The sequence below is a fragment of the Strix aluco genome, chromosome Z, assembly GCF_031877795.1.
Source record: "Strix aluco isolate bStrAlu1 chromosome Z, bStrAlu1.hap1, whole genome shotgun sequence".
Taxonomy (NCBI): domain Eukaryota; kingdom Metazoa; phylum Chordata; class Aves; order Strigiformes; family Strigidae; genus Strix; species Strix aluco.
In genome coordinates this window covers 61,991,037-62,017,889 of record NC_133971.1, presented here as the reverse complement: position 1 = coordinate 62,017,889, position 26,853 = coordinate 61,991,037, and the positions used below count along the sequence as shown (strand labels likewise).

Below are 26,853 nucleotides of genomic sequence, written 5' to 3'. Positions count from 1 at the left end.
GGGGGAAAAAATCTGGCTCTTTCACTGCTAGTAATGATATTTTTGACCTCTAGTTCCATATTACTCAGGTTATAAGATCAAGGAATCATATTTTTTTTAACCTTCTCTAAGCTATGCCTGCTTTTAATGACCTTACTATTCCTAATAGCTTTCTCTTTTCCAGGCAGAAGAGTCACTTATCTTTTCTTGTGATCATCCTTGTTTCCCTTCTCAGTATGTGTACACATACTGGGAATATACATGTATGTGTGTGTGTATAAGTTTAAAAAAAGTTAAGAAAACACTGTCAAGGAAGGACCAGAACATAGCCTTTATGATGCCAACAGAGCATGAGTTTACAGAAAATACAGTCCCTATTTTTTTCTCTTCACAATTAATAAACATTACACTTCTGGACAATGCTGTGCCTCCACCTAATCCTCTCCCTATCCAAGTAGCAATAAACATTTTAAAGTAAAACGCAAAATGCATAAGCGCTTGTTTCCCACTCCTTCATTCTGCAGGCATTCCTTTCCACTTGACATTTTATTCCACTGCAATTGATATCAGATTCTTTTCATGTAATTCTAAATAATTCAGTAGCCGCAGGAAGATTTATTATCTCACTGTTCCTCCCCCTTTCCAAATGGTTTATTAATGTAATCGATATCACAACACAGTATTACTGGAGGACTCCACATGCAGCCACTTTCTGTTGTGAAAATGATTTCATTCTGACTAGAGGATACATTTTACATTTCCAACACAGGACGACCCTGATGGGAAGTTCTGGTAACAAGGTAGAGTAGCAGCAGATAACTCTGTATCTCAAAACCAGTCATAGCGTACTTTTACTCCAGCCATTCAAAAAATGACACTCAAAATGAACACACTCAGGTTCCCAAAGACCTAGCGGTGCAGAAACCCTTTAACCATAAGATGTCTATAACTAATATGGTACAGCAGGCTTCAGTAAAATCGTAAGCAAAGGATTAAGTTTTAACTAGCACACTTTCACCAAAACCAAAGTGTGTGTGGGGAACAGGAGCAGAAGAAAGACATCAGAAGTTGGTAGCGATCAATGTAACTGCTGTTTCTAAGGCAAGTACCAACGGTAGCTGCAGAGACATATTCTGATTACTACACATGAAGATGTCACTGTCTTCAGACATAAGAAAAATCTTTGTTTCCCCTATGGTTCCTCCCAACAGCTCAGAGAGATGATCTGCTCTGACTTAGCCAGACTGTTTTCTTTATTGATTTCTTTCAGGGCAGTCTCCATAGCAGACTTAATGTAGATTTATCTCTGGCTCTAAATCTACCTGGACCTCAACTAGCCTGGCCTGGTGTCGTGGTTTGAGCTCAGAAGGAAACTGAGCACCATGCAGCCACTCACACCCACCCTCCCCCCAGCGCTAAGGGGAAAATAAGCAAAGACGCTGCTCACTCCCCGCTTCCCCCCCAGCCCTGAGAAGGAGGAAAGCAAAAGACCCAGGAAACTGAGATCAGGACAGGGAGGGATGATATCATCCTTTAAGGCACAGGCAAAAGACAGGCTCATTAGGGGAAGAAAAAAAGAACGCAAATTTAATACAGACACTAACAACACTTAACAGAGCAGGGCCATGAGAAGCATTACCACATGTTGGAAACACCTTCCCCCACCTCTTCCTTCTTCTTGAGATCAGCTTTGCTCTCAGTACCTCTACCTCCTTCTGCCCAGCAGCTCAGGGGTCAGGGAATGAGGGGTGCAGTCCGTCCTGCCGCTTCTTCCGCCTCAGAGCAGGGGGAACTTCTGGCATTCCTTCCCTTTCTAGTGTGCTCCCCCTCTCACAGGGGACAGTCCTCTGCAAACTCTCTCCGACATGAGTCACTCCCATGGGTGTCTGGGTCACCCCCACATGTTGAAATCCTCCTAGCACCAAACAGCAACAGCGGGGCCTTCTTCCCATAGGGTCCCAGCCTTTTTCAGGTGCAGTCACCTGGGTCAGCATGGGCCTCCCCAACAGGCCACAAATCGGTATCTGTTTCACCACAGACCTCCATGGGTGGCAGGGGGTGGCCCTGGCGTCTCACCATGGGATACAGGGGAGTCTCTGCTCCAGCGCACTTCCCCCTTCTCCTCCTTCCTTCCATTGACCTTGGTGTTCACACAGACATTCTCCTCACAACTCCCACCACTCCTCCCAGGTTCTCCTTCTTAAATACGTAATTGCAGAGGTGCAGCTAATTGGCCCAGCCTTGGTGCAGAGGTAAGTCTGACTTGGAGCCAGGGGAGCTTCAAGAAGCTTCTCAGAGGGGGCCACTGCTGTATCCCCTTTTCCTGCTACCAAAAACACCCGCCACTCACTCAAACCAGGATACCTAGCTACAGAATTCTGACAACTGAGACACGTGCCAACACGCTATAAAATAGAAGTTTCATTTTAGGTTCCTGAACTGGCATCCAGTCATTTACACAACAGGAGTATTAGTTCCCACAATGACCAGTCAGTATAGTTTTCACTGAATTAAACATGACAGCAGTTATGGCCACCTGTTTAGTAAATGTTAACAATAACATTTCATTATTCATTTGGCAGAGTCATATATGAATTATATCTTCAAGGATATTCCAACATGCTTTGGCAAGTCCTTGAAAACAGCACCACAATATTTCATTGACACTAAGTTTTGAAGCATCAAACAGCTCTCCAGAAAAAACAGCTTTCAGTCTCATTACTCAAAATGTATTATTTTTAAAGTGCCAAGACCAATGAAAACATTGAATCCCAAGTACTTCCTGCCTGAGACATTCTGCTGGGTGAGAAAATCCTGGGGAGACCAGTAGCAGCCGGTTCACAAGATACAATATTCTCTCACTTGTGTTCAATCTGTACCTCTACAAGCTCAAGTATCAGCATGGCTGTGTGAGAACAGCAGTAGAATATGTTCTCAGCCAACACTGCACCCTTCTGCATCACCTCCAAGAGTTGCTCCAGAACATTCTTGTACTTTACAACTTGCACCTTTGCATAGGCTGAAGATCTAAGTGGTCACCTGCGCAGCTTTTTCCTTCCCTTTTACCTCCTCTTGTAAAAAGACCCAACTGGATCCTGGTGTTCTGGGTGTCAATTATTCTGAACAGGTTAAAGGTGCATGCTTTCTTGTTTTCCTAAAGTTAGCAAGACTTTGTGAGGGACCGACTTTTCCTCTTCTTAGATGGGAAGGTACTGCAAACGCACAGCCTGACTGTGGGACAGCAAGTGGGGTGGGGGTGAGAGTGAAGTTACTGTCCTGAAATGGTGCAGCATTATTCACCAAATCAGCTCCCTTTTCCAAATTACAGCAGAATAGGAAGTGCATCACTGATTCAGGAAGCCAAAAGGCCTCTTTGTCATGAAATGATCTTCTTGCCTCAAGCAAGCATTTTCCCTGCCCTAAATAATTATTTATAATCTTGCTTACAGAAAAATACAAACTGTACTGCACAATAAGTAAGAGCTCTGCCATAATTGATCTGAACCTTATGGGTTTGCAGTTCTGTCATGTTGTATACAGGCAAGCAAGTGCCCATCCCACTTTGGGAAAGATACCATAAATGCTAAGGTAGCTGGAAGATCATACCTGGTATTGATAAAATCATCAATCAATAAAAGGATGCTATAGTATGTTTTGCTATGTTACGTCTTTTAATAAAGGTGTTCAGATAAAAAAACCCCTTTATTTGAACTTACCATACCACCTCTTGATGGACTGAAACACAGCAGAGGATTGTTTTGGGATAGGAGGGTTCTTAAACAGTAATGTATGAAAGAACTCCAAGGTGCATGGACAAGTCGGTGATTTCAGGGATGACATGTGAGCTAGGTGAAAATGGCTAGCTCTTCAAACACACATGCAACAACCTTCACAGAGCCTACCTCCAGCACAACTGCTATTTTCAGGTTGCAGGAAGGGTTAAAGCTTTCAGAAAGGCTCAGCAGAACAAAATTAAGAGTTGACTGCATTCTCTACCCATATACTTAAAACACTAAGGGGGTTTTCTTGTTGTGTGTTAGAAGTTTCAAGCCTGGGAAAATTCAGCACTGATTATCACAAGAAACCAAACACGTATGTCTTGCACTCCTTCTTCAGAACTTCACAGATGAACTCTAAATTCTAGCTAGATAACATCACAAACGTAGAAACTGCAATTAAGCTCTCTGCAGTCATGTTCAAAGTCCTTGGATTTGTTTATTATCCTTTTTACAGTGGAGCCTATGGTCCCTTGAAAGAGATTGCCAAACACTATCCTAGTAGTAATTAATTTAAACCTACTATCATAGTTACAAAGTGGCTCTCAGAAAAATTATTCTGTTTACTGAGTTTTGGTTTTGTCTACTTAGTTTTGGTACTAATTCACTGTTCTTGCTCTATTGCAAGATTGAATCATGCTTGAACTTTTACTATACATATGCAACATTTAAGGTGATCAATACTTAAGCTGTTCATTTGCTGCAAACCATCACTTTTTGGAACAGGCAGAGGTCGGTGAACATTTAAGCAGAAACATAAACATGAGGATGACAATATTTATCTGAACTGTGTGATTCCAGTCTTGCACAGAGTTCATCTACAAAAGGAAAGCTCAATTTAGTTTAGCACCCAGTTTTGGTAAGCCCAATATCATATAATGAAAATTAGGAATTGAACTCATTGATGATTCTGTTCTGCTGTAACACCAGGTTTCACACTTTTAACCAAGCTTCTGTAAACTGAAACAATTGGCTGTGATATAAGTTTTTTTAAAAAAATCTTTTATCTTTAGGTTTTAAAACCTAAAGCATTAAGGGAGACACAGTAAGAATGGAGAATCATAAGGACAAGGCACAGCATTTTTTAGGAAGAGTGGTTTTTGGTGTACTTTAAAAGACGGTTATACTGAACATATTTCAGACACAGTTAATAAGAGCCTTGACTTATAAACATAGAAACAGTGTTTGTAGTAAAACAAGGCATGGCTGCATTTCATTATTTCAAGAGGTACTTAAGAAACTCCACTACTAGTGACCTTTACTTCACACCAACAAATAACTGGCCTGCATTAGTTAAGAAAAAACACAACACACACAGATAAGGGGTAAAGAGTAAAACTGCAGGTATCAGCTAGATTCACTGTGGGTTTGTATTTGACAACAGCGCACAAATCACATGAGGAAGTTCCCACTCTTAAGACCACCCGCTGCACTGCCCTGGCACAGCTGTTTGTGCACCTCCACACATGCTGTAATGCCACATGATAGTTCTGCTCCCTCATTCAAGTGTCAGACACCCAGGCATCTGGTCACAATGCAGTGGGAGACCCAAGGGCACTAACAGTGTCCTAGGGCTACTTCAACTCGCTCTACTTTCAAACAAGAAGTACTCACATAACCTGTACCAGAACAGAAATCAACATTTCACTTCCTTCTATGAAAAATAATCAGTTTCACTGCTTTGAACTTGGTCACCCAGACTGACTCATCGCTAACCAAATATCTTGCAAAGAAAACTTACCACAACATATTCAAAGAGTAAGTAGGAAAGTTCAAGACAGCACACTCCCACTTGAATAGCTGAAAAGCCCTGAAATTTCCTCAAATTAAGTTTTTATCTTTACTTTCTTTTGGAAGGTCCAGAAGTTGGTTACCTCTCATAGATTTTATTCCATACATTGTTGAAGTGTGAATTGAGTTAGTAATATCAGTATTATTACTACTGAGAAAAATACCATTGTTAGGGGAGATGGGGTACAATATTTCATCTGTTAATACAGTTAGTTTCCTTTACACTTCTTTAAAAACCAAAAGTGTAAGAAAACAAAAAAAACAGGAATTGCACTGTAGCACTGAATGAAAGCAGGAATAGTTTCACATCCACAGTCATATTCTGTGCAGTAAGTGCCATTCAATAGCAGCATTTCTCTGACTAATCCCATATACACAAGGACATTTCAACATTACTGTTGAGCATCAATGTCAGAACACTTCCACAGGAGTTGAGAACGTACCCTACAGACAGACATTCCCTTGTAACACTTTGTACTCCTGTTTTAACAGTGAGCTTTCACAACTGTCCAAGACATGACAGAAGCATTTAAATACTGTAAGATTTAGTAAAGTTTTGCCTTAATAAGAATACCACCTTATTTCTATTGATGTTTCTTAACACTAATTTCATTTTTAGTTCAGCTAATGCACAAGTCTCTTTTTAATCCTATGAAAACATCTGGTCCATGAAAAAAACCCAACATGTTTTTTACATACCATTAGTTTCTGCAAATTTCTGAATATCAGCCAGAGTTTTTAGTTCTTTCCTTGGGCAAGCTGATACACACAAAGCAAGAGACTTGATTCTCTGATGTACTAGATCAATGTTGCATGGATCCAAGAAGAACACATACCTAGGGAAGAAAAAAAGGTAAATTCCTTCTATTTTAATTGTTACACTGAACAAAATAAATTTAATTTCAAACTAAAGGATTCAGCCAAGACTAACCTTCAGTCCACCCAGAAACACAGGAAATTTGGAATTATCATAATTGTGTGGGTCAAACAACATATACACCACAAATATATGGATATTTATATACTTCTGGATCAGAGAAAGGATGTTTACCAGATTCAAGTCCATTCAAATGGTGTTGTTCATAAAGCCAGCAGCACTTCTACCATGACTCTTCACTGATACAAGTCTAAATATTCACAAACAAAGCTTCACTCCAAGCTTAAACTTGACTTCAAGATTTCCAGCTTTTTCCAAAAAGACTCCGTAAGATTATACTTATGCTGCAAAACGCCCATGGCTGTTTTAATGAATACACATAATACCAGTAATTAAGAACAGCTTTTTGGCTTAGATTGATTTTCCGCGCCACCGGTCCATATGACTGAGCAGATTATTTTAGTATTTATTTTGAAATAAAAATTGTTCAGATATTTCAAGTAGAACTATCTCACGTTCCAGTGCAGTATTTTAAAGAGATTCTATTCGCTAACTTTTCATGATGAGTCACCGTCATTTAAAAACGCAGTGTGTGATGTTTTTAAACTAGCTAACACCTTCTGACTATACAAGTTTCATCAAAACACTAACACTACAGTACTGTCCATTCAAGGTGTAATACAGATGCAGAATATTCTTCTATTCTGAAGTTGAACAAGTCTTTCAAATTCCTACAATTCTGGTGATATACTACACATTGAAATACTCTCCTCATATTATCTAACATTATCATAGGAAAACAACACCAAACTGCCATATAAAATGACATTTCTATTTTTGCAGTCCTCACAATTGGAATTCATTCTGTAATCAAGAAAAATCCTTTCTGCTTCTAGAGAGCATTTAGGTCCTGCCTGAACCCTTTCAGTCTATACACCAATTGCTGTCTAACTTTCCCCCACAGAAAGACTGTTCTATTATCCAATCTCAGTATACAAGAATTATTAGTACTTAGTACAAAGTCCATCAAAACCCATGTCATCTATAGCAACTGTAATGTGGTAATAGACTACTTGTATTCATAAAACATTCTCTTCCCTTGCCCACACCTCTGTGAAAATTATCCAGTATTATTTCTGTTTTTTTACGTAATACATACTACACATCTCAGGACTCCATAGATCATGCAAGTGTAAGAAGCAAGCACAAACACGAAAACTTCTGTCCCACAGACACAGCCTGAGTAACTAACTGCATGTAAGCAATAAGCCACTAATTCCACAGTTTTCCTTTATTTCAAATAAATACTCTTGTTGATACCGAGACATACAGCACTTATGTTAACTGGACACTCCTGCTATAGCTTCCTCTTCATAAGGGCAAGTTCCTGTAGTTGCTATTCCATACCGAAAGGGTACATGGAAGGAGAATGTCTGCTCCTTTGAGGCTATCTGGTCAAAGGAGCTACAAACAAGAATCTACAGAGTCAAACCTGACTGACACAGAAACTACCTCCTGGTAAGGGAGGTAGGCTGTGATGGGACCAAACCTGGTCAGTGGCACTAACTGGTGCAAGTGTGAAAATTCTTATCTTTCAGTAAGATTATCTGGCTAAGCACCTCACCAAACTGTGATGATAAGGAAAAGAAGGGAGACTCAGACATAAAACTTGACCTATTAGTGTTAATGAAAACAATAACCAGAAACAAACCCAGACAATCATAATAATTGATGGCCTATCAAGAAATCGCAGGCAGGGACTTTGCAACTGATAAGGATGCAAACCCAAAGGTGCAGGATGCAGGAGGGGTCAGTGGGACTGTGCCAGCTGAGGGAATGTGTATGGGACAGCATTCAGGGAGGAACAAAGCAGAGGGCAGACAGAAAGGGGTGTAAAAGGTGCCAGTGGCATTTAAGCCAATGTTGGTCAGCACATTGTTCTGACCAAGCCTGTCACCTGATCACTGCAGTCTGTTCTATCTCTCCACTAAATCCTTTCTTAACTCTCTCTCTGCATAATTCCAGTCTCTATCCAATGTGCATGGGTGCTGCAAGGATTAAGTGCCAGTGTGATGGATCTGGTGCCAACAACTGGACTCAGACCAGGGGTTTGGGTACCTGAGGCCTATGGTCTCAGCTACCAAAGTAAGTGGGGTCTCAGTGCCAGTGACTAGGACCGGGAGGGGTCTTGGCTACCAGCCACTGGGGTAGGAACAATGTGTGTCCCAAAAAAAGCAGCTACAGAGGTGAAGGGCTCAGTGTAGGTGGCTGCCACAGGACTGTGGGTCACAGCCCATGGGGTGCTGGCTGTCAGCAGGGGCTGAACATCTGCACTGTCCCCAGAGTGGATGAGTGCATGTATAACTCATGTTTGCTGGCGCATCAGCAAACTCCAAGATGTACCAGCTGATGAGTAGGAGGCTCTGGGTCCAGGCAGAGGTGTCACATGTGTGGAGGGTCTGTGCTGGTATTTGGGGTATCTGTGGGTGTGTAGTGCCTGTGGGACGAGTGCATGAGTGTTTGCTAGTGAGCAGCAAGCTGGACCAGCTGCCAAGTAGGGAGGACCCATGGGGCAGGTAAGGGGGCCTGGAATCTCTGCCTGCCCATGAGAAGGTGGGGACATGGCTGTCTGTGCTTGTGTTTATGTGAGTCCTGCATTGTGGGTGCCATTGAAGGCAGCACCTTGTCAGTGCCAGTCTGTGTAACCAGCTGTGTCAGTGTCCCATGTGTTTCTGTCCAACCACATCCCTCAGCTGAGGCAGAGACCCTGGGTTCCACGATGTATTGGGCTGGGCTGCAGTGGCCAGACAGAAGGCTCTTCCAAGTGTCGTTTGACACGTATTACCTAAGGAAACCAAGTCAGGAGTATCAGCATTAACAAGCTAAAATCATCCAGCCCACTTCTACAGTGATTTAAACTCAAGGGCCAAGCTATAATTTTAGTGGCCAGAAGAAATTAGAATATTCTGTAAAATAAACACTACCATTTTAATTCAAGCCTGGAAATTTAGAAATACAGTGCAACTATAGTGCCATATGCAGTTTTGACAGAAGTGTGCTGTGTTACCCTTAAACAGACACATGTAACTCAAACACTGCATTGCGTGGTTCAGAGACAGTTCTAACAGCAATAAAGCAGCTGCAAAGCAAACTCCAAGCTATAAAATCTGTGTTTTCAGTCCATGGTCTAGCAAGACAGAAGTAAGGTTTTTTTAAAATTTCTAGCAGCTGAAACAAGAATCAAAATGCTAAGCACCAGCATTACAAAGGAAAAGGTATTTTGTTTTTTGTTTTTAAAGCTTACTTATTGAAAGTATGTGATTTTACTGCTGAAAATGCCATACTGTGTCACCACAGAACAGATTTTGTTTCTCACTAGAAGAATGTACTTACATGCTTTGTGCTGCAATTTCAGTTATTTAGAATCAACAATAGACTAATTTGTTGATAAGAAAGCAACTTAGATCAGCAATATAAAGACTGAAGTAAACCAAGTAATCACATTGTTAGAGATGCTTCACCATTGAGAATGAAAATTTGTTTGCTATAGAAAATTCAGTATATCAGATTTACAACCTAGGAAGAATCTTTATGTATCTTTATGAAGTATCAGCCCTGCAGAGAAGGACTTGGGGGTAGCAGTGGATGAAAAATTGGATGTGAGCCAGCAATCTGCACTTGCAGCCCAGAAGGCCAACTGTATCCTGGGGTGCATCAAAAGAAGTATGGCCAGCAGGCTGAGGGGAGGTGAGTCTCTCACACCACTCTGCTCTTCTGAGATCCCACCTGCAGAACTGCATCCAGCTTTGGTGCCCCGACTACAAGAAAAATATGGACCTGTTGGAGCGGGTCCAGAGAAAGGCCACAAAAATGATGAGAGGGCTGGAAGACCTCTCCTATGAAGAAAGGCTGAGAGAATTGGGCTTGTTCAGCCTGGAGAAGAGAAGGGTCCGGGTAGACCTTATTGTGGCCTTTCAGTACTTAAAGGGGACTTATAAGAAAAATGTAGACAGGCTTTTTATGGGGGCCTAGTGATAGGACAAGGGTATAAATTTTAAACTGAAAGAGGGTAGATTTAGATTAGATATAAGGAAGAAATTCTTTACTGTGAAGGTGGTGAAACACTGAACCAGGCTGCCCAGAGAAGTTTGGCTGCCCCCTCCCTGGAAGTGTTCAGGGTCAGGTTGGATGAGGCTCTGAGCAACCTGATCTAGTTGATGAGGTCCCTGACCATGGCGGGGGGGGTGGTTTTGGAAATACATGACCATGAAAGGTCTCTTTGAACCCAAAGCATTCTATGGTTCTGTGATTCTTTGATCTTAACAATCCACTTTTCTGAAAATCAGTTTGTTAAAAGAACCTCTCAAATACAGCGTGATGAAAAGGTTACTTGAGTAAAAATAACTGCATGTAATTTTTAATGTCTTCCTCCTGTCACCGTAATAAAAGTAACAAATTTTAAATTAATCTTTAATTTTAAGGTGATTCCTACACATAAAAAAAAGTAAGGGAAGAGTTTATTTAACTTTCGAAAAGCCATGGTTTCTGAAAATAAGGTCAAGTTGTCCATCCCGAGGCATGTAATTCAAAATAAACCTCACTACAACTTTTCAAAATGCATCATAACTTTTTTTTTTTAACAGATCTATACAATAACTTTTCTTATGCTTTACTACTATTTTGAGCTTATATTGCAATGTGTTTCTTGTTTTCACTTCCAAAAGAAAAATCCAGATTTCTAGGCAAGTAATTGAAAACATAATTTCAAAATGACCAGAGGTTAAGAAAAAAAAAAAAAAAAGCATCAACAACTTTGGCTTCTGACTGGTAACTTACTAGACAAGTGTCCTATTACCTGTTGATGCCTATGAAAAATACAGCGGTCTCCTCTTCCCTTGCAAAAACAGGAAGACAAAGCATCATCATTTTGTACACTATACCTTGATTTTGGAAGCATTACAGATCACATGAACAAGCCTATCTTACCTTTAGGTATTTGGTACACTCTTACGTTTGCCAGTGTTACCGATTTTCTGTCAGCCCTCAAGGCACCTCTTTTTACAAATGAGTACTTTACAGAACTGTTTGCTGTGATCTAGAAGTATCTTATCACAATAATGGAGAAGTTAATTAAGTGATCACACTCACTCTAAACAAATTATGGGTAGGGTATACACAGTTTCACTCAACCAAATTCTCTGTATGCCTGCTGCAAACTCTTCCTGGGTTTTCCCACTGCCTAAACCCCAACCATTTCCCTGAGTCAAAGGCATTTATTAAAGTGGAATGCCACTCTAACTCTTCTCTATAGTGGCACATGCACATCTCACACTGGAGTGAACAGTACAAACTGAATTCTGTCCAAGCAGCTACATACTGGTGATCAAAAAATCAGACTGAACTAGCATTTCACAGACTTCTATTTGGCTGCCATGGTATTTGCAAACAAAAGGTCATTTTTTAACCCCCTTATAACTGCCAGAACTTGAAAAGCAAGGAGCTTGTTTGAAACAGATAGGTTTAATGAGAATTCACTGCCAGGGCTAACTATAATCCTGTGTCTGACTCTAAAGCACAGCCTATTAAACCTGTACTGTATTTTTTTTGTAAAAAGATGCCTGATTCACTGTTGATGAGACCAGGCTTTAAAATTCCCCTTCGCCTCACTGGTTTCAGCGTATCTGATGCACATGGATCAAATCATATCCCTGAAAGAACTCTGCTCTTCACCCTTACCACCCAGATTTCCATACCCACACAGACCACATCCATTTCACTTCCTCATTACAGTGCCTATTGGTTGCTGCAATTTACAAGGAAGAAAATGTTATTTTTACAGATGATTTAGCTTTTCTGCCTTGGACTGGGAAATGAAGACAGAATTACCCTCCAAGCAGAATGAAATAAGAATAACTTCATATTACCAGAGCTTAAAGCCCTTTCTTTCTCTACACAAACTGAAATGTACAGGCAGGAAGAAGAGTTTATTTTTACAGTCTGTCCTAAAAGTACTTCAATAAAATAGCATGAATACTCCCATGGACTGCACCTCAGACACTGCAGGACCTCCATATGCTAGAGACAGATGCAGAGCAGATAGTTGCTTATGAAAAATTGCCAAGCAAATTTAAAAAGCTATAGAGTGTGAAAGTGGGAAGGATCACTCGCTTATGTAAGAACTGGCCTCTTCCAAAGGTGGGTACCCTGGACTATACCAGGCACTTCACTGTGAGTAGTTACAGAATAATCTGCCTTGGTAGAAGTTTTTCTCTCTTGTTTAACCAAATAGAGATGATATCCCATATGAGGGTATCCATTCATTTCCTTAGGTCATGCCTCAAGCCATGACGCCTGTATTAGAAAAACACAATCTTTTCGAACCTTATTAAGACTTTGACAAGCAACGGGCTCTGCCTATTAAATCTGTTAAAAATAGCCTCCATTTTTATTTGCTGTCTTTCGATCCTGGCCTTACAAGGGGAAATCATTTAGCAGTGGTAATGTTTCTCCTCATGATGGCCTCATTTCTGTCACATGTAGGAGACTATTACACTATTAATTGTTACATTTCAATAAGCTGAGTTTTTTCACCTTCACACAAACTCAGACACCATTTATTTCTAAAGGTAAGTTTTAAAATTATAATTTTAAAATTTGTATTTTCTCTCATGTGATGGTTTAGCCCCTGCCGGGGTCTGAGACCACATGGCCGCTGCCCCTCCCCCACAAAGGGAGTGAAATACAAAGCCCCGAGACTGAGATAAGGAAAGGTTTAATACAGCAGTGCAACAGCAATGCAGCAAACAACAACAACAACAATAACAGTAATAGTGATAACAATGAACAGAGCAAAGTATATACCGATACAGCAGTGAGAGAACCGGCTGCACCAACCCACACGATCACCGATTCTTCCCGCGATTCTTCCCGCGCTCGCGCCAGGACATGACGTCAGCATGGTGTCTGAATAACCCGGCTAGAGCTTCCCCCCACTGCTAGGGAAACTTAACCCTATCCTGGCTAAACCAGGACATCTCACAAGAATGACAATTTTGGACTGAATACATCTGATTTTAGAAAGCGCTAAAATATTTATATAAAAAAGTAGAAAAATCATGCTGCATAAGTTTTAAGCCTTTCAAGCCTCCCGGAAGCTGTGATTAGATTAAGAAATTATTCTTTTGACAGAAGAAATCTGTAAATGTTTCAGGCTATTTTATTTAACTCAGATTCTTCTAGCAACACACTACCTAGCCACATTAAATCTTAAATCAGATATTCAGAAATCTAACAGTATAGCAACTCAAAATAAGCAGATTTTAGGAAAGAATCCTTCCAAAATAATACATGCAAATTATGGATTTTTTGTCAGTCTGAAAGTAAAGTGTGAAGTAAAAGGCTACCATACTCAGAAATGAAAGACTTTTTAGTTCTTTGAAGTGATCAACAGTGAAGGAAACATCTTTTTTTTTGTCAATTAATACCACAGTTCTAAGGTTAGACTAAATAGTTTATTTTCTAAAGTCACCCAAGTTGTACAGATGCACTCTGAGCACTGACTGGCAGACAGACCTCAACAGACGTTCACAGGTTTTCAACCTGAGAGTTCAGAATTCTTGTTACTCAGCTCCAATACTACTATTGCAGTATGATGCTTTTCTGCACAATAGATAGGAAATATCTGCGCTGGTTCTGATCTGTAAGTATGTATTTTAACATGACACTGCTTAACAAGAGCTGCATGCTGCTTAAAAGTTTTGTGCATTTTCTCCACAAGCCACTTACGTATATTCTGCTTACAATTTAAATTTTAAAGTCTCATTTTAATGTGTTGGATATATCCCATATCCTCCTAAACTCCGTGGCAGAAACTGAGCGTAGAATATCAAAAGCAAACCATGCCTACATAGATATCAAAGGTCTGCTCCCAAATCTGAGAATACTTGTCATATCTAAAACTCTAACAAACAAGATTCTTCAGAGGCCTGATACTATCTCCTACATGAAGATGATGCTAAGAAAGGGAAATTCCTCAATGTCTTAGCTGTACTCATACTGCTTGCACATCTGTCAACATATACTCTCCAAGTACTGTTGCTGGTTATTATAAAAGATTGTTGTTCTCTAGGTGAGAAGAGTGGAGAAGGACAAGTAGGAATCAGCATATCTCTTTTCCCATTTTACTGAAAACCACTCTCAAAGGAAGAAAGGTTTTGCCTTTCCTGGTTTACTGAATGAAGCAACTGAATCACATACTCACTTCTTGTGTGTGAGGTCCAGACCACTGTTGACTATTCCCTCCACCTTGACATTTTTCTGTCCACAAATATTTCCATAACTGTCATATCCTGAAAGCAGTCTTGCAGCTGCTCCTGTAGCTATTGAAAAGCCACAGATAAAACCCTGGAGGAGAAAAAAACCCCACAGTTTAGTAATACTCTGACAGCTGGGAAAGTCACTTCAATTCATTTGTTTCTAAGCAGAGGTTCTTTAAAAATTCTTTCAGACTGAAAAAGGAAAGGACAAGGACCATCCATAGAGAACTGTTGTGCAATTATAAAATTGAATGCAAGCCAAAAGAGGATTCAGACATCTAACACATGCATATTATCCCAGCATAGTTAAGAATCTTGTAGGTGTTTTTTTGAGACTCCTACTGTCAGCAAGTGGTGCATGAATCAGAAGGGAGGCCAAGGGCAGGTAGTGAAGGAGAGCTACAAGCCAAGCTGGAGTTGTCAAGGGTTAGCATGCATCTTAGAGGATTCCAGACAGTCCAGATCTTCTTGCTTTAAGATTTTTTTTTTTCCTTCAAATTATGTGCTTTCAAAGATAAGCTAGAATGAAGAGGCTTTTCTGACGTAAGTTCCTTTTAAGAAAATCCTCTAAAGAAAGTGACCAGGTCAAGGCCACTATGGTTCCAGATGCTGGGTTCCAATGCAGGAAAGAAACAAGACACAGAGCAAGAGAATGCAAAATGGCTCAGAGTAATGTGGAAAATACCCAATGTCAGGCAGGTCTTGCTGTGAACTTTCAGAGATATTTCACTAGCAAAATCAGTATCAAGGCAGTGATTATGCGAACAGGAGACTTGTCCAAAAGAATCATTAGCTTTCTAGCAACACCACTGACAGGCAGAAGTGAACCATCAGCTCACTCCATCAATGAACTGTTTTTACAGATGAGGCAAGTGAAGGTTTGAGAAGGGGAAGCAGAATTACCAGCTGAGACAAATGCAACAGATAGCAGCAACAGGATCACATGAGATGATGACAACAGGTAATGAAGTTGTAATGGAACAGTTAATTTGTGGGTGGTTTTAAAGGTCTGAAGATACAGAAGAGTGACCTTTTCTTACGGACATGCTAACTCTATAGAGAAATTCCAGACAGCAAGCTGGTCATTATCTTTCTCTTGCCCATGCACTAATGCACTTATAGTCTTAATACTCAAAGTGAAAACAAGGGCAAAATAAGCAAAAGGATATCACAAGTAATAATTAAAGCTGATTTCCAGCACTCACTTTCAACTTCTCGGATCCCTTACTATTCTGTAAATGACACATACAACAGTACTCAGGTTCTTGGCTGGTTCAGTAATTTTTTCCCTACAGACAGGGTAAGGGAAATCATGCAATTCTTCCCTATCTAAGCTAATTTACAACAGTGCAGCTACGTCCTCCTGACCCATCACGGTACCTGACCCTTCAAGTGAAGTCACCTAGAACTACTAACAGGGCATCTGACCCAATAGGATAACTGCTCTGTATATCATATTGCTTAGACAGGAAAATATAGGACACTCACACACAGCAGACTAATTTATAATTGGGGAAGAGGTACATACAGACTGAGTAAGCAGGGAACATCAACAAAGGTAGTAAGACAACCACAAAAAAAAAAAAGAGGTGCTTGTTTCAGTACTGTGCTTTTTACAATTTCAAGATATTCACATTACAGTGTTTAAATCATACATGATCCGTATGATTTAAACAAAACACTATCATCTTTGTTGTTGAAGCACAGCCAATGATAAACACTTTGGGGAAAGAAAAAGAAATTTTTCAGTGGAGTAATTCCAAAGACCAGAGAACAAGGGACAGTGGAAAAGAGAGCTGACAGCACAGAAGTCCCAAACTCCTAAGGGCTACTGCTTGCAACACGGCAGTACAAGACAGTGACAGACATTCTGTTCAGGAAGAACAGCATACGTAGGTCCATGAAACAAAACAAGATGAAAAGAAGTGTATTTCTAGTTTTCACTGATCTGCAGCTTTTGGAGGTTTGGGTTTTTTAATATAAAGTGCACAGTGTTGTGAGTCTGTCTTGAAAAAGGTGATGGTTTCATCACACAGGACAAAGCTGGGATAACTTGGAAAGGAAGATCTTACCATTACTAATATGGTTGTTAATAGTAGGTGCTTCTACTAAGCATCCAAGAAAAAAAAAAGTCAACGGTTTAATATTCCAAATCTTTGTTTATGAGCAAAAAGTCTACTGTGATTCACAGAATGGTTTGCCAGACTCAAAGCTATTATTTCTGGGACATCCACAGTCCCATAAGGAGTATGAATCCAGTGATACCTCACCATGCTGAAAATAACTTAAAAATGAAACTGGAGTATCAGGGGAAGAGGAGCTGGAGCAACAATTGGCACAAACAATAAATCATGGATCCCCACCAAAGACCTTTAATACCCACCCAATTCTGTTCTACAGGTGACGGTTGCCATGCCAGTATACCCTGACCTTACCCAGTGAGTTACTGAAGGTCTTAAAACTTCTTCCTAATGAATTCAAACTCTTAACTCTTCAGAATCCTTTTTTTACTCACCATTCCTACGCAGAAGAGGATGAATAAGAGCAGCCATGGTACATCTGTGCAACTGTGGTCCTCCAGAGGCTTCCACTCTCGCTTGGAGCTCTTGTGTGAGAAGAGAGAGATGAGGTTAACAACACTTTCTAAAATTGTCTTCTGCTCATAATAGAAAAAGGCAGAAAATTATTTTTCAGGACATTAACATACAGCAGGAGTTATCTTTAAACTCCCAACATAGCTGAAGCAGCTTGGTGAAAAAACTTGAGTAAGGCTCATGAAAGACACTTCAAAGAAGTGCCTCCACTGAAAGCTAGATTGACAAAGAATTATTTATCCAGAAAATAGGTGATTTGTACAGGAATTTACAGGTATTTATCCACAAACCAGGTTATTTTCATTTATTTTTTTATTAACAGAAAAGAGAAGCTAATGGCATACAGTCAACAATATCTGCTATTGCAGTCTTCCACAGCTACCTCCCAGTAACCTGCTTTCTAAGAGGATAAAAGATTAAACTTTTCAACAGCTCCTAAGTTTTAAAACACTATTGGCAGGTTTCACAAGTAAAGTGCACATAGAAAGGAGGTAATAAATTGCTGTTAAAGGAACAGTTCTCTACCCACCAAAAGACACCTGAGCTTAACATTTCAGCAAAGAAATCCCTAGTTGGTATTGCCCAGGTGCCAGAAAGGAAAGCCATGTACTTAAAGGTTGAAATACTCAATGATGGCAGCTCTATTGCAAAGTATAAAGAGGCAGCTGTAAGCAATTCAAATAGTTTACTGCTCATGAGGTAAAATTTCACAGGTGTATACACTGCTAAGATAATTAAAGTCTGTTAAAAACAGTCATTTGCCATCTAGGCAAAATGTTTTTTAAGAAAAGAATGAGCATTGGCTATAGCACAAAACTAACCACCGTATCAGAATTTATCATAACAAAAATATTAATTATATGTACTTTTAAAAATACAGTTACACAGACAAGCTTTTTCAATTAGTTCCCAAATACTAACTGTTCACATATGTCTACTAAGACTCAAAAAATGCACACAGTTTTCATACCTGAGGAAGAAAGACTGATACAGGGAGAATACAGAACAGCTCTCTTCAGAGACAGCACAAGTAGTAACCTATTCAAATTTTTATTTTCTTTTTTCTCTCAAGACTCTGAAGTGTCTTCAACACTTTGTTGACAAGATAGCAAATGTCAGTACTGAATTAAAACAGAATGGTTGGATGAAATGTCAACAGCTTTTACCTCCAGTATGTTTTTGCAGATTTTTACCAAAAAAAGCTATAGCATGTAACTCATGTGATATTAGCAAGGTGTTGTTTTGGTATTTATGACTTTGGTTTCTGCTAATTCACAAGCACAAAGCAACCTTTTCAAATACTACCATTAGAAAACTACAAACTCAGTACAATATAAATTAAATCCTGCATGCACCATGTTTCAAAAAGAAAAGTTTTCTAAGTAGTCTGGCTTAGCATCAGGGCATTCCATGCTGCTTCTGCAGTCTTGTATTAAGGAAGTTCCACTTGCAGATGTTATATTTATATTTTTAATTCAAACTGTGCAAATTCACTCTGAGTTCTGAACAGTCAAACTTCTTACTGTACTCAAATAATCATTAGTGAGAGCTGCTAAAAGGTCACATTATGCACTACTACACTCATTCAACAAAACTGTCTTCTGATCTTGGTGGTTCACACTTTAACACACTATTCAAACTTAGCATTTGCAACAAGATTGTGTCATTTATATTGTTATAATTAGCATAATAATAATTGCATAAAATATGTAAACTTCATGCTTCCTACTCCTAAATCCACTCCAAGAACTCTGGATTCTTTAGCTATTTACTTTTCTTTACAAACAGTAGAGATAAATTTCAGCTATAGCTGCACCTTACGAGTAAGATGCCCTTCACAAAAGAAGAAGCAGTAAGATGCATCACATAGTGTGGTTTGTTTTGTTGGGTTTTTTTAATCCTCTCTGTACCATCTGCAAACAAAATCTTTTAATAGGATTTTTAAAAGCCACATCTTCTAGAATGGCTCTGGCAGATTTAGGTTGTCTGACTAGTCACAGTTACCATAAGTAATCCATTTTATTTACTCAGTGGACTGCAATCTATATGTCAAAAAGAAACTTTAAATGCCATGTTGTAGCACATAGTTAGAAGGTTACACATGAGGAATTCATTCTGTGTCCATAGTTTTTACTCAGCTCCAAAACATAATTTAAAAAAAGAGGAAGGTACTTTAAACAAAAAGTATGCTTGGAAGCAACTCAAAAGGCACTAGATACTTACCAACCTCCCACCTAGCAAACTAACATGGTATGAAATTATACATCTTTAGAACAACACCCTTCTCCAGTAGCCTGTCTCCAGACCTTGCTACAACCCAAGCTAGCTGCCATTATCTATCTGCTGTTTCCTTTTCAGTTGTTTCCTTGTATTCTGGATTCCCACTAAATCTTTTTCCATAGCTTTACAGTCCTTCATCCTCATCTTTGATGTTGGTGTCTATGCCTCTCTAGTGACTGCTCACCACTCCTTGTCCACTCTACAACCTTAGACAGTGATACTCGTGATTGGGCAACACAAATTGCTGATCTATGGCCAACATAAGGTCTAACAAACGTTGTTTGTTCTGCAGTCTGGAAACTATGCTTTGTCTCCGTTGTAACTGAAGCACCATAAAATTTTAGCAGACATGCTTTGCCTGTAATCCTAAATCACCACTTCTACAGATTTCAGCCTTTCCTCCATACAGATTAAGAGACTTCAGTATTTGCTGATGCAAGAAAGCTAGATAACCTAGAGGAAAGAGAATATTTTTGGAAATTATTTGATTCATTTTAAGTTTTCTCTTAAAACAGTGTTTTCATAATTTATGCTCTGCTCTCTATGGATATTCTTGTCATTAACAAAGCACAGGACTACCTGTGCATTGTTATGACAGCACAGAGAATCTATCAGCACAGCAGCACTATCAGTCAAGAGTGGAAGCACGCAAAAGAGCCTGTCTCTCCAAGACAAACTTGCAGGTTGGGAACACTTTTCCTGCCCATAACAGCTCTTTTGTGTTGATTTTTTAAGAGTTACGCAAGAACCCAAATGAGTGTGTTCAGAAGTTTACATCTGTCCATTTTGCAGAAGACTTAGCAAACTCAATGTTTCTCAAAAACAAATCAGAACTGTTGGCTGCAGCACGATTTTATAATTACATCTTAATTCCACACCTAGAAAGTTGGATGTTTAAAGTTAGGCTTTCTCTTGCAGAAGAGAAGCGTGAAGAATGCCAAAACATTAGCTGTTGGCTCTTCTAGTTGAATTCAGAACTACTACATGGTCCAAGACAGAAACTACTTGTATGTAAACACAAAAATAAAAAGGGGCTATTTTCTTGGTATTAGTTGCATCCAATCCCTTCAGAATAAACAAAGAACACCCCCCACCCCCCCCCCCCATGTCTTTCTCCCTGCCACTTCCAAAATATACCTTTGCAGCACCAAACAGCAGGTCTGAATTTATGTCTCTTCCACATCCTGTAATATACTACCTTACAGGTATCAGCATAGCACAAAACCAATGGTTACCACTTTCACTGTGAAGTGCAATAGCTGTACTGGATACTACCACACAAGCCCTCACCTGCCCCACCAGAGCATAAGAGCAAAAAAAAGTGTAAAAATACGGCACATCAGCAGGAGGCTACAGATGCAAGGAGTTACAGGGAATTGTTTTAAACACAAAATGTCTCGGGCAATGTACAGTTTGGGAGTGATGTGACTGAAGCAAGAAGCCAAGTAAAGAACATCTGCAGTATTATATGTATGGATAATCAAGCTGTGGGTAAGCAGCAAAGACAGAATTTGCCATCAACAGAGGATGTTGCAACATCATGAGAAAGGCAGAGAAAGAAATCCTAAAATCTTGTGGTGATCAGATTGTATGTTTCAGGAAGAAAAAAATGAAGCTACTGCTGAGGAAGATGGGATGAATTAAAGAGAACCCAGTGAGTAATTGGCCTCACTAACATCCACTGGATGAAAAGGAGATGCAGGGAGAGGTTAGACTCTAGGCTTTATTTCAGCCAGTGAGTTTAAGATAGCAACTGAAGAGTATAGGACTATTCCAATTTGCATATGAACACACAGGTTATAAGGATACAGTCATGGCTTCATTCAGGTAGTTAAGAGCAAAAAATAAAACCAAACCAGAACAAACTAATACAACCCTCATATTTTTCACCCCAAAACAAGTCTCAGAAGTCACCTCAGACAAAGGATGTCCCATCAAAATCCTATAGGAAGACTCAATAGTCATGAGGAAGAGCAGTCTTGCAAACTGCTAATCTAACTACCATACACAGTGTTAAGAAAGCAAAGAGAAGACAAAATTTTAAAGCAATGTCCACAGCCAGCAAAGCCAAACCGAATTAAACTTCATGAGATACCAGTTACATGAGCTGTGCTGTTCTGGCTCAAGAGAAGGCTTCCAAGTGCAGGTGCTCCAAACTCCTGGAAGGTCCACATTCAGGACAAATTGCTCATTACCTGTCCTGGTTTAACCAGGATAGGGTTAAGTTTCCCCAGCAGTGGGGGGGAGCTCTAGCCAGGTTATTCAGATACCATGCTGACGGGAGGTCACATCCTGGCAGGTCACATTTTCCTGGCGCGGAGCTCGGTGCACTCGTGGTTTTGTACATCGTGCTTCTCACTGCTGTATTTGGTAGCTATTTTGCTCTGTTAATTGCTATCACTATTACTGTTATTGTTGTTGTTGGTTGTGTTGCTGTTGCATTGTTGTATTAAACCTTTCCTTATTTCAGTCTTGGGGCTTTGCATTTCACTGCCTTTGTGGGGGAGGGGCAGCGGCCGCGTGGTCTCAGACCCCGGCAGGGGCTAAACCACCACATTACCCCTCCTTGTAAGTAATGTTAGTAAAATCTTACATGCAGATGAAACATAGTGACCCAATATTCTTCTACTTTGGCATTTAAGTTTCAATCAGTTCCACTTCAAAAATAACAGAAAATGAGACAGAAAAGTTGAAACATTTTTTAAACAGAGACGTGCACAAATAATTTTGACATTCCCTCCTAACAAGCAATAAATTCTTTTGGTTTAGTTTGTTTTTTTCTTTCAACCTGTTTCTAATACAAGACAAAGATGCTGCAAAACATCCAGTTTTCCATTTGCAGGTATTGAGAATAAGCTTTTGTATTTTCTACACTTAGAAATGGCCAGGTTTTTTTCTATTGAATACTGAATACAAAACATGGCATTTTGACTCATCGGTCTAAACAATCAGGCCTAGATTTACAAAGTTTTTTCAGACCCTAGAATACTCAAGTACTTCAGCATTCAGCCCATTCCCCCCTCAGCAGCTCATACCATGCTTTAAGGATGTGACTTTTCAGACCACGTCCTACTTCTAAAACTTCTGTAGGTTTAACTGGTGGGTTACAGTACTGCCAGACACAGACTTACTGTACAGAAGCTTCACCACTGCTTTCACCATTTACATTCATTCATTATTTGACCTTTTCTTAAAGACTGGATAAATTGACAAAATAAATCCATCCACTACTCTCCCCTCCCCAATGCACGCTGAATTTTTAACGACTTCTGGTCCTTAGTCTCCCTTCTGTATTACATCCACCTTCCAAGTTTTTAATATCTCATTCATGACAGCAACTGCACATCCTTTATAAAGATTTCCTAAGATCATTTACAAAATTTAAGAAAATTTTAAGATGCATCTCCTTTCACAGACCTGTTTTGTTAGGCTGTCAATTACAAACACTAGCATGAATATCTGAACTCCTGTTTGAACACCTCAAAATGGTGTCTGTGACTATTCTTTTCAGTGGGACATAGGTTTATTTTGTTTTTTAAGCACAGAACCTAGCTAAAAACCGAATCAATAGCTCTAGAAGCCATGGAACTAGCTAAGAACGATTTCCTCTGGTCTTTCTGCACAGCACAATCAGGTCCTCTGATATCTAACAAAGGTAAAGTTCTGATCATAGTTCTTCATGCAGTGGGAACAATTTCTGTTTTTTTTTTTTCTTCCCATTTAGGTTTTCTGATATTTAAGAATAACTCAGCTTTTGTTACCGCCCCTTTCTCTGTGACAATGGTTTGACCTCAGTCTTTCAATAAGCTCACAGGAATGCAATAGAACCTTTCAATCAACTATCACTGCTAAATTAGCAATCACTGACAAGTTAGCTAAATTGGATCAATGATTTTTAAGAGTTATTGGGGAGGGGGAGAACAACAAATAGTTTCCCGAAGCAATGAAATGTGTATGATCTGTGCCCGAGATTTTTTTTTCAAATCTAAATTACCAGCAGTTTAAATTACTACATAAGGATTATACAAGTTAACTTTTTTAATACCTTTAATTAATTTAGGTTTTTTGTTCTGCAGAGAGTCACTGTAGAAAAACTTGGAACAGTCATTGTTATAATTTCTAACCAGTTTCAATAATGATAAGAAGATACTGAAAATTCTGGGTTGCAAGTATTTTAGGGTTTTTTTGTTTTTAAATGAAAGGATAGTTTTTATTGTACTTTTAAAAATTCTCAGGGATATTATTACTGATATGGCAGTTTAATATAATTTGTTATAAAACCACATCCTAAGAACCACATTCATCTAACTCTGTCCCCTTTCAATTCTGTGTTGTTTTATCAACTTGATTAACATCGGGATTCAGAGTACATGTGACTGTAGCTCAATACAGGAGAGTAAACAGAAATGACTGCTGTTTGTATATGTAAATCAAGGAATTCAGAAATCACTGTGTAGCTATCTATCTACATAGGAGACAAACAGCCACAGTGTGCACACAGCATTAATAAGCAGTCCTTAGAGGCAAAAAAAGGATACTCATCCTGACCAATATCTTTTGTGGGAAACTGCCACTGAGTCCTGAAGAACCTATCTTTCCAGAATGAAGGCTGGTTCTGACAAAAGTGTCAGAGATTCAGCTGATTGTATGAATAGCATTCAGTTTATTCCAATAGCACAGTGAATATATAATACAGTCATTTTACACCTACAGTGCAAGTTCAATGCTTCAGAACTGGTCAGTCCATTTGCAACACTATACACACCACAAAATGACATGTAAGGCATAGTCTACTCTTGAGTTCTCCTTGGGAAACAGGCAAGCCAGGTTAAAGAGGTTGCTACCAGGAAGTCATACAGTTGAGAAGTTGTCCTGCAGGGTAAGTTTAAAAGTATGATTCACATGCTATTGAAACATCCCCACACTGCCAAAAAAGACAGTTCTTGAAACATTTGTCAGTGTTTCCTAATGACCATTTAAGGAGCTGATTCCTTACTTATTTTACCTATCTTCACAAGCTAAAGAACAGTCCCAATCACATGCTGGCCTTTACCATGAAGCATACCACATATGAAAAAGAGGAACCGTAATTCACTAGTTTACCAAAATGTTTCCAACACAAGTTTCTTCAGTTTATCAGAGAGTTTTTCTGTTTCTGTTTTCTGCATTTTTCTGTCCAAGACATGGCACGCCTTTCTACACTATTCAGTTAAGAGAAGAACTAGCAGCACTGTGTATCATCCTAATGAAACTTCTTCCACCTCTGAACAGGTCTTAACTCTAGAGCCTAAAGAGGAAGAGGAAAGGAGTCCTGACCCCAAGCATTAATAGTTTAGGATGTTTCTAGATCACTCTAACCTTAACCCTACAACCAAGACGTAAGTCCCCTATTCCATAAGCAGCTGCAGTCATTTCGACATCAAACTAAATTACCAGCCATTCATCTCATTATGAATGTTATACTGTGGTAAGATGACCAGTATACTGCATATGAACTACATTTTGACCACAAAGTGGTTAAAACATACATGATACAAATTACAGGTGTTGACTAGGTTTGTTTCACTATAAACATGAATCAGGAACTACTTAATGAAAAACAGAGCATTCCCCTGCATACACAGACAACTTAGTAGATAATGACTGATTTGAACAAGTGTATGAAATATCAGAATGTAAAATTAGCAAGTTTCACATTTTCAAAAAAAAGCATTAGGCAGCTTTTAACGTGTTAAATACACTGCATAAAGGAATTCATACTGAGAGGGAAGTAAAACACGTGGACATTTTCTAACACCTTCACAGATAAACAAGCCTACAGTCCCTGACAATGCCAATATGAAGGTCTGTGTTTGTTACCTCTAGGGAGAATGAAGTCTATAATTATTCTAGGGTCTTCTATTACTGTGAAGATTGGATGACACTGTTCCTAAAATAGCCCAAAAAACCTAAACCCCCAAAAAAGTCACACTCATTTTCCCACACAAGTACACTTCTAATAACACAAGTAGCAGCTCAAGTAAAATAGCTCTCTATATAAAAATCTTCATGTGGTGAATGCACTCTGTTTAAGCATCCAACACAAAGTCTTGAAGTGTTAAAACTATCTTCGGTTCATGCTGATTGATTATACAGCAAATTATTGGTATGCCTCCATTACTAGAGGAGGAACAGACACCAGCAAACCCAGACTTTCACTCTACTAAACTATACCAGTTCCCTGGAAGAATAAAATATGCTCTATCAATAAAAATATCTCCATAAACACGCCAAAAAAATTCTTAGTGTAGACTTGTCCTGGATCTACCTCTGAGGAAGGGCAGTATTGCTCCTACCCCAAAGAGCCTGCTGATGATAGCATTCTCATGGGAGGCAGACACTTGAATTTGCCCAGACTTAACAGAACCAAAGCCATGTCTCCTATTTCCAGGAGCAGGTGAGCTGGTCACTGTAATACTATTACAGCTACAAGTGGCAGTTGTCTCTAGAAAGAGTGCAAGACAATACACACTGTTCCCTGCAAGTGCTCTTCATCAAGACACCATCCACTGGATAACAAACCCAAATGCCTCTGAGCAAAAGGGACTACTTCACAGAACATGCAAATCACAATGGTGTCTAATGCCTGGTTTTGTGGAATTTCTGTTTCATTCTCATTCCAAAATGCTTTAGTTTTCAATGTACTGCAAAGCAGATGTTAATCATGCTTTTGGATTTTACTGAGAGCCACATGCCAGTACTTTACATATAAGCACCCATGTTCTCATTTGACTACATCACCATGTGCTCTCCCACGCCCTGTCCACTGAAAAGATGCATCTGCTCTTTATAAGCATGAAACTCAGAGTTTCTGCTAGGAAAAGTTTTCTGATGGTGTAATACTGCTTCAAAGTTATCCACCAAAGGGTAATGAATTTATACTTTGCTTGTCTTCAGAGACTAAGCGTGTAACCAATTCCCTGTGTTCACACCTGCTACTGCACTGATGTTCTCATACTCTACACACAGCATTTACAAGTTTTCAACATAATGTAAACAAAATTAAGAGCACATAAGACAGCACTTACAACATTACCGATGGTGTAATATAAAAATGTTTACCCTGAAAACTCATACGTGGAGACTTCACTTATGAATCTCATATATGCTGTGTTGTATACCATCTTCCACTCATCTTTCTAGTCAACTCCTACTAAACATCGCTTCTAAAACTGCTTTATTACAATGCTTCCACCTCAGTC

At 39.4% G+C, this 26,853-nt stretch overlaps 1 protein-coding gene across 5 annotated transcripts in view; it reads right to left on the bottom strand.

Moving 5' to 3' along the window:
- The window catches only part of SLC44A1 (solute carrier family 44 member 1), a 76,210-nt gene that overhangs the window by 37,943 nt on the left and 11,414 nt on the right, over nucleotides 1-26,853 (bottom strand). For 3 of the 5 annotated variants that reach the window (XM_074811657.1, XM_074811658.1, XM_074811661.1), the window contains exons 2-4: nucleotides 17,254-17,343; nucleotides 14,684-14,826; nucleotides 6,246-6,382 (exon numbers count right to left, since the gene is read on the bottom strand). In XM_074811657.1, the coding sequence (XP_074667758.1) occupies nucleotides 6,246-6,382; nucleotides 14,684-14,826; nucleotides 17,254-17,343 (370 nt within the window). Of the gene's footprint in view, nucleotides 1-6,245; nucleotides 6,383-14,683; nucleotides 14,827-17,253; nucleotides 17,344-18,302; nucleotides 18,454-21,707; nucleotides 21,728-26,853 lie in introns of those variants that run through there. The other 2 variants (XM_074811660.1, XM_074811659.1) reach the window with 2 other exon arrangements.